We start from the raw sequence: 6413 nt of genomic DNA, 5'->3' as shown, positions 1-6413 counted from the left end.
AAAAAATAAAACATTAAAAAAAATAAAGAAAAATAAAGACCAAGACGAGAGTAAGGTTTTCTTAAAGTTTAAAGGCCACCAATCTACAAAATAAAATATACAAAATATCACACCTTACAAATTCAAAAACAACAAAAGATTAAAAACAAATCCTTACAAATACAATGAATAAAAATAAAGCATTAAAAACCCCAAAGTATATGTGTGAATGTGTCATTTTTTACTTTTTTTTCTCCTCTGGAGTCATCCGGGACGTGCTCCTTTTATCTGGTCCTCTGAGGCCACCAGACTTTTATTTTGGAGAGCGGAAAAGACGTAGCTTCACACAAGCTAACAGCTAACGGCAACGTCACGGGAGACAGGAGCGGAGCTGCCGGTAAACGGACGTACGCGGCTGCACGCGCGCAGACATCCAGACTTTCTTCATGTTGCTGCGGACGTAAAGAAGCTTCTGGAAGCTCTACGTGCACGAGCACGCTCTACATGGCCACCCAGGAGCTGTACGAGGTGACAAAAGCTAATGCTAATGCTAACAGTGAAGTTTAGGAAAGCTCGCGGGTCCAAGCCCGATAAAGTGAGACGCGGTGACGTCAGAATGTTAGGAGTGGAAAAACCTCTGATCAATACTAGCTGACGTCACCAGCAACTCCTCCATGACGTTGACGTGTGTCCCTCAGGTGGAGAGGATCCTGGACAGGAGAAGGAGCAGGAAGGGGAAGGTGGAGTACTTGGTCAGGTGGAGGGGCTATGGTGCAGAGAGTGACACCTGGGAGCCTGAGAGTCACCTGTCCACCTGCGTGAGTTACGTTCAAGAGTTCAATCGGCAGTACGCTGAGCGGCAGAGGGAGGGGGCGCTAATGCGCTCCACCCGCAGCCTCGCCCATCGACCCCAGTGTGGACCACCACCCAGTTCCCCTGCATCCGCTGACTTAGGCAGCGACGTCGGCAGGGCCTGTGTCCAGGTGAGGGCACCCCTCAGTCCCACTCACCTGTCCTGCTCCGCCCCCTCAACCTCACCTGATAGGTTTAGCCCCTGCGCCGTGTCTGCGCCTCTGACGGGCTTTGCACGCCGAGGTGTGGACCTTTCCAAGACGGGCATCAAGATCCTGGTTCCAAAGAGTCCAATGAACTCCCGTCCCGACTCAGAGGAGTCCCCAAGCGAGGCGGCCCACAGCTTGGAGGCGGGGACTCAGGAGGCTCACCTGGTTCCTCCAGAGGTCGCCCTACTGGAGAAACCTGCAGTGCAGCTCGGTCCTGGTGAGGAAAGGGCTCGCATTGGAACCAGACCCCGGAGCCAGAACCCCCTCTCACCGCCCCGGGCCCCCATCACACCTGCGGCTGTCCGCTCCCTCAGCAGCTCAGGTGAGTCCAGTGGCATCCATGTGGAGCTCACACTCACTTCTTCTAGTCTAAACATGGATGAGAGCTAAACTCAGAACCATTCAGGATGTTCTTGTTCTTTTTCTCATGATGGAGACGACATGTAAAGGAAATTCAGAATAAAACTGCTTTTCTGAGTATTTCTTTATTCATTCATTGTGAATCAGGAGCAGATGGAAAAATGCTGATTGAAAACCTTGTATCTGTGCAACAATTGGCAGGCCACAAACTACCTGCTCTGCTTCATTCTATGCATCCACTTGCAGTCAAATAGATCCATGAACATCTTTCCTCTTCTGAGCTGGAATCTGGATCAAAAGTGTACTGCTGGATGGCTTTGATATTGTTTACCATCTTTGCTACACCGGTGATGTTAGGTTAGGGGTGTGAGGGGCTGTAAACTAACGGGAGAGAGTGTAAACAAACGGATGACGGGATGTAGGGGCGGGCTTACTCCTACAACAGTCCCTCTGACAACTCGGAGGGAACTTTCTAATGAACTACTGCTGCAGAAACTATGTCCTAGAACTCTACAGTTTTTTTTTTAAATCATTTTGCCTAAAAACAGCATAATTATAATTAAAAGACCAATGAGATGTATTTTACAAAAGATGATCGGAGTGCGTATTTAACGTTCATCCATGAAACCCAACAACAGATTTTTGGCAGCGTATTCAAACAAGCGTTGGTGGATTTTCACAGGTTTAGCTTTTATTATTGAAAACATAAAAGTCAGATCAACTCAAAGTTAAGTTTGATTCAGAGTGAAGTCACCAGTTATTTCATTTTATTTAAATAATACAAAAGCTGTTTGCAAGAATAAGTCAAAGCCCAACTTCCTATCGCTGTGGTTCATCCGTCATGGCTTCATCAAGCCGTTGAATCCATGCTAGTTCTTGCTTCTTGGTGGTAAAAGCCTTATCAGTTCAGATGAACCTGTGGAGGAGCTGAGATTCACATCCAAAAAGTTTTCTTGAATAAACTGATTTAAGCTCTTAATTCCTCTGAGAAACATTCCAAGATTAGGAGACGTTGATATTTTTTCTTTTTGTCACTGACACTTTTTTTGTCTGCTCCTGATTCCAAACAAATCGAAAAAAGAAATGTAGTGTTGAAAGAAGAAAGTTCTCTGCTAATCAAATGTAAAAATCCAGGAAACAGGTTTCATGTCATCTGGAGAAATGCCATAGTTGCACATGAAGCTTGGTGTCATCAGCATAGATGTAGAAGTTTATGCTGGTTCTCTTGATGACAATGGAAGCATGATAAAGCTAAAAGGAGTAGGACCTAAAATAGAGCCTTGTGGAACACCACATGTTCGTATGGTGTAGCAAAAACCACAGCCTTTCCTTTCATTCTTGCCGGTCCAACCTACGTGATCAAACTTCTTCCCCTCTTTCCTACAATCTTTTTTTTTGTGTGTTCTGTCCTCCATCTTCTTCACTTCTGTAACCTCCAAACACACAACTGTAAATAATAATATTAAAAACACAATAAAAAAATCTGAAGCTCTGAGCTTCTCTGATTAGTGTTTTCTTTCTCCAGCAGGACACTCGCCTCTAATGGAGGCTGCTGCTGCAAACTTAATGTCAGGCGCGGTCACCGGGGCAACAGGCGCCATGGGCAAACGGCGTCTGGAGGAGCGCTCCGCCTTCGACAAACGCCTCAGGTTTAGCGTTCGCCAGACGGAAAGTGCCTATCGGTACCGTGACATCGTGGTGAAGAAGCAGGACGGCTTCACTCACATCCTGCTGTCCACCAAGAGCTCTGAGAACAACACGCTCAATCCGGAGGTAAGGCCACGCCGGAGGGCTAAACCGTGTTCCTGCTTACAAACGGCACCGGGATGTCTATGACATCAGCAAGGTGCTGCACAGGTGAAAGTGTGGCTGCAGAGACTCTGCTTCCTTGTCAGTGACATCACTGGAACTCTGTTCTCTGGTCTTCAGGTAATGAAGGAGATCCAGAGCGCCATGGCAACGGCAGCATCAGATGACAGTAAGCTAGTGCTGCTCGGCGCCGTGGGCAGTGTCTTCTGCTGCGGCCTGGACTTCCTGTATTTCATTAGACGCCTGACGGATGACAGGAAGAAAGAGAGCATCAAGATGGCTGAAACCATTAGGTACCTTTGGTTGTGCGGCTTTAACGCTGTCGTTCTTCTGCCGCTGTTAATCATTGTTTTCTCCTCTTCCTCAGGACCTTCGTCAATACTTTCATCCAGTTCAGGAAGCCTATTGTGGCGGCGGTGAACGGGCCAGCTGTGGGGCTGGGAGCCGCCCTCCTGCCGCTCTGCGACGTGGTCTGGGCCAACGAGAAAGCTTGGTTCCAGACGCCATACACGTCCTGCGGGCAGACGCCAGACGGATGTTCCACCTACACCTTCCCCCGTGTCATGGGCCTCGCCTCGGTCAGTCCTTACATCCCTTCGGCATCGCTGAAGGCATCTCCTTTAACCTTTCCTCTCAGTCTGATTTTGGTTCTGGTTCTGCAGGCCAGCGAGTTGCTGCTGAGCGGCAGGAAGTTGACGGCTCAGGAGGCGGGCTCTAAAGGCCTGGTGTCACAGGTTCTGTGGCCTGCCACTTTCACGCAGGAAGTGATGCTGCGGGTCAAAGAGCTGGTCGCTGTGGACTCGCAGGTCGGTTCAGGTGATGGTTTCTGCAGGTTTAGCTGGAGGTCAGCTCTGACTTCAGTTCTGCTGCCTGTCTCACAGGTTCTGCTGGAGTCCAAAGCCCTGATGAGGAGCAGCAGCCGCAGTGCTCTGGAGCAGGCCAACGAGCGCGAGTGTGAGGCTCTGAAGAGGGTGTGGGGGTCTTCACAGGGGACTGACTCCATACTGCAGCACCTGCAGAGGAGAACTGAGCTTTGCTAGAACCTGGACCGGGTTGGATCTGGGAGCTTCTTTCTATATGGATTCAGCCAGAACCCGTGAGCTCAACTCACTGACAGCTGACCCAGATGTTCCACCGAGTTCTCTCCAGGTTCCCTGTGGGTCCAGCCGGTGATACCGGCAACAGATCAGGGGCTTGGATAGTGACTAAAACTGCAGTTTTAACAGAACTGGCCCAGTTCTGAATCCCCTGAAGGACAAAGTATGATCCAGAACAGGACTGATCCGGAACGGTCCGTTTCCTGATGAGAATTCTGCAGCAACAAAACGTTTTATGTAAACAAGTTTGTGTCAGACGGCTCTGTATAAAGATCAGGTTCTTCAGTAAAAAGTTCTGAACCAGATACTGGTCTGGACCTGCTCCGACTTTTCTATTTGTATTAAACTAAGAACAAACTTGAACTCTGTCACGACTTTTATTGAAGCTGAGAGCCAGAGGCCCAGGTGCTCAGCAATTGTCCATAAGGGTTTGAACCCTCAAATGAAGATGGAGATTAGTGGTCACATGATCGGGTGATTCTATGGAGAGTCTACATCAAATGCATCACATGTAACAACTGCAAGAAAACATCTGGAACATTCTTTAAGAGGAGAGTCTCCTTAAAAACACATTCTACCGTGTCATCTCTTTACATAGTGTCCATCTAAACAGACCAGTTCAGCTTGTCTAAATGGAGTCCAAAATATTTACATGATGTGACGTCCTCCACATCTGCACCATCAATGCTGATAGGCTCCATCTCCTTTGCTATAGAGATGTTGAGCTGATGGTTGTTCTGCTGACTTCATTCCACAAAGTTCTGCACCACAACTCCAATACAAGCCACAATTGCAGCATTGTGTCAGAATCTCTGCTTGTGGCATGCATCACTTGTAATGAAAGTTACTGGTATAGAGGGTAAAGACAGGAGGTGAGAGCACTGTGCCTTGTGGAACACTCATGCTGCTGGTCAGCATAGAGGACCTGCAGCACCCCATCCTGACCACCTGTGGTCTGTTTGCCAGAGAGTCTGTGGGGGTTCACAGCCACTGGTACAACTCCTGCTGGAGTAAAAAAACACCATCCTCACATCCATGTAGGAGTGGGAACAATAAATAAGGCAGAGGGCAGTGTCCTCCACCCCCACCATTGCCTGATAAGGTGAACTGGAGTGGGTCTCTTCCATCCTGCACCTGAGGTCACATGATCTGAAGGACTAACTGTTCCACTGTCTTCATGACATGAGAGATCGTTTAGCTCTCTGTGGTAACTCTTCTTAGTCCTAACATTGGGCCATTAATAACAATAAAATAAAATGATCTGGAGGGCCAGATCCGGCCTCAGGGCCTTGACTTTGACACGTGAATTAGAACTTGCTTCAACATGTATTATTGAACGACGACAGTAAGGTGCGTGTGTCTCTAGGACAGGGGTCTGCAACCTACGCCTCCGGAGCCACATGTGGCTCTTTTATCCCTTTATTATGGCTCTTTAGATTAATTATAAAAAATCAATGATAGATTTGTTATTTAATTTTTGCCATTTCTGCTTAGATTTGTAACAAACAACTAAGCAAAAAAAGTTAAATTTACTGTCTGAAATTCTATAGAAATGTTCTTTAAATTTGTGTTTTTAATTCACAGTTGGCCAAATTAAAGACTCCAAACGCTGTTTTATTTGGTAAATTATACTAAAGTGTGTAAAATTTGGAACAAATGCAGTTCAAAATGATTGAAAATGATTTAGAGTTGTGTGTTTTGTGCCTCACACCATGGAGTTGTCAATAGAAAGCTCCATTTACTTTAAATTTCTTGAGTTTTTTTGTTCTTGTTTTTTAAATAAATAAATTATATTAAAATGTTTATATCTGAGAGTAAAAGGGAAAATAAGGTGGTGGCACACCAAATTCCTAATGATAAAAAACATCATGCTTTTTTTAATTTAAATAAAGCTGCTGCAGCAGGGTGACCTTTTTTGACAGAGTGGGTTTTATTTTGAAAGGAACTAGTGTGTGCTGCTGTCAAAAGTAAAAGAAGATACAACTGTAATATATATAAATATACAGACACTGTTGTAGTTTAATTTTTGATATATTCAAGTTCATAAATGTTTAATTGACAAAAAGAATAAATATTGTGCTTTTTTAACAATTAAGTAAAACTTTGT

General features: G+C 45.9%; 1 protein-coding gene across 2 annotated transcripts; it reads left to right on the top strand.

Moving 5' to 3' along the window:
• The first annotated feature begins 279 nt into the window (after positions 1-279).
• Positions 280-4669, top strand: cdyl (chromodomain protein, Y-like). Of its 2 annotated transcripts, none has more exons than XM_024268787.2 (7): positions 280-507; positions 678-1362; positions 2929-3173; positions 3330-3502; positions 3577-3787; positions 3872-4015; positions 4091-4669. In XM_024268787.2, the coding sequence occupies exons 1-7, from the start codon at positions 484-486 to the stop codon at positions 4247-4249; spliced, it is 1641 nt and encodes a 546-aa protein (XP_024124555.1). In that variant the 5' UTR covers positions 280-483; the 3' UTR covers positions 4250-4669. The 2 variants fall into 2 exon arrangements, with proteins under 2 accessions (XP_024124555.1, XP_024124553.1); XM_024268785.2 differs by having other exon boundaries at positions 2926-3173.
• The last annotated feature ends 1744 nt before the right edge of the window (positions 4670-6413 follow it).

This window comes from Oryzias melastigma, linkage group LG17, assembly GCF_002922805.2.
Source record: "Oryzias melastigma strain HK-1 linkage group LG17, ASM292280v2, whole genome shotgun sequence".
Classification (NCBI taxonomy): Eukaryota; Metazoa; Chordata; class Actinopteri; order Beloniformes; family Adrianichthyidae; genus Oryzias; species Oryzias melastigma.
Note: the sequence above shows the minus strand (reverse complement) of the source record. Positions and strands in the feature narration are given on the sequence as shown.

Coding starts and splice junctions, on each gene's coding strand:
- cdyl (XM_024268785.2), top strand. CDS start 484: ATGGCCACCCAGGAGCTGTACGAG. Junction 3,174..3,329: donor ACAACACGCTCAATCCGGAG/GTAAGGCCACGC, acceptor TCTGGTCTTCAG/GTAATGAAGGAGATCCAGAG. Junction 3,503..3,576: donor AAGATGGCTGAAACCATTAG/GTACCTTTGGTT, acceptor CCTCTTCCTCAG/GACCTTCGTCAATACTTTCA.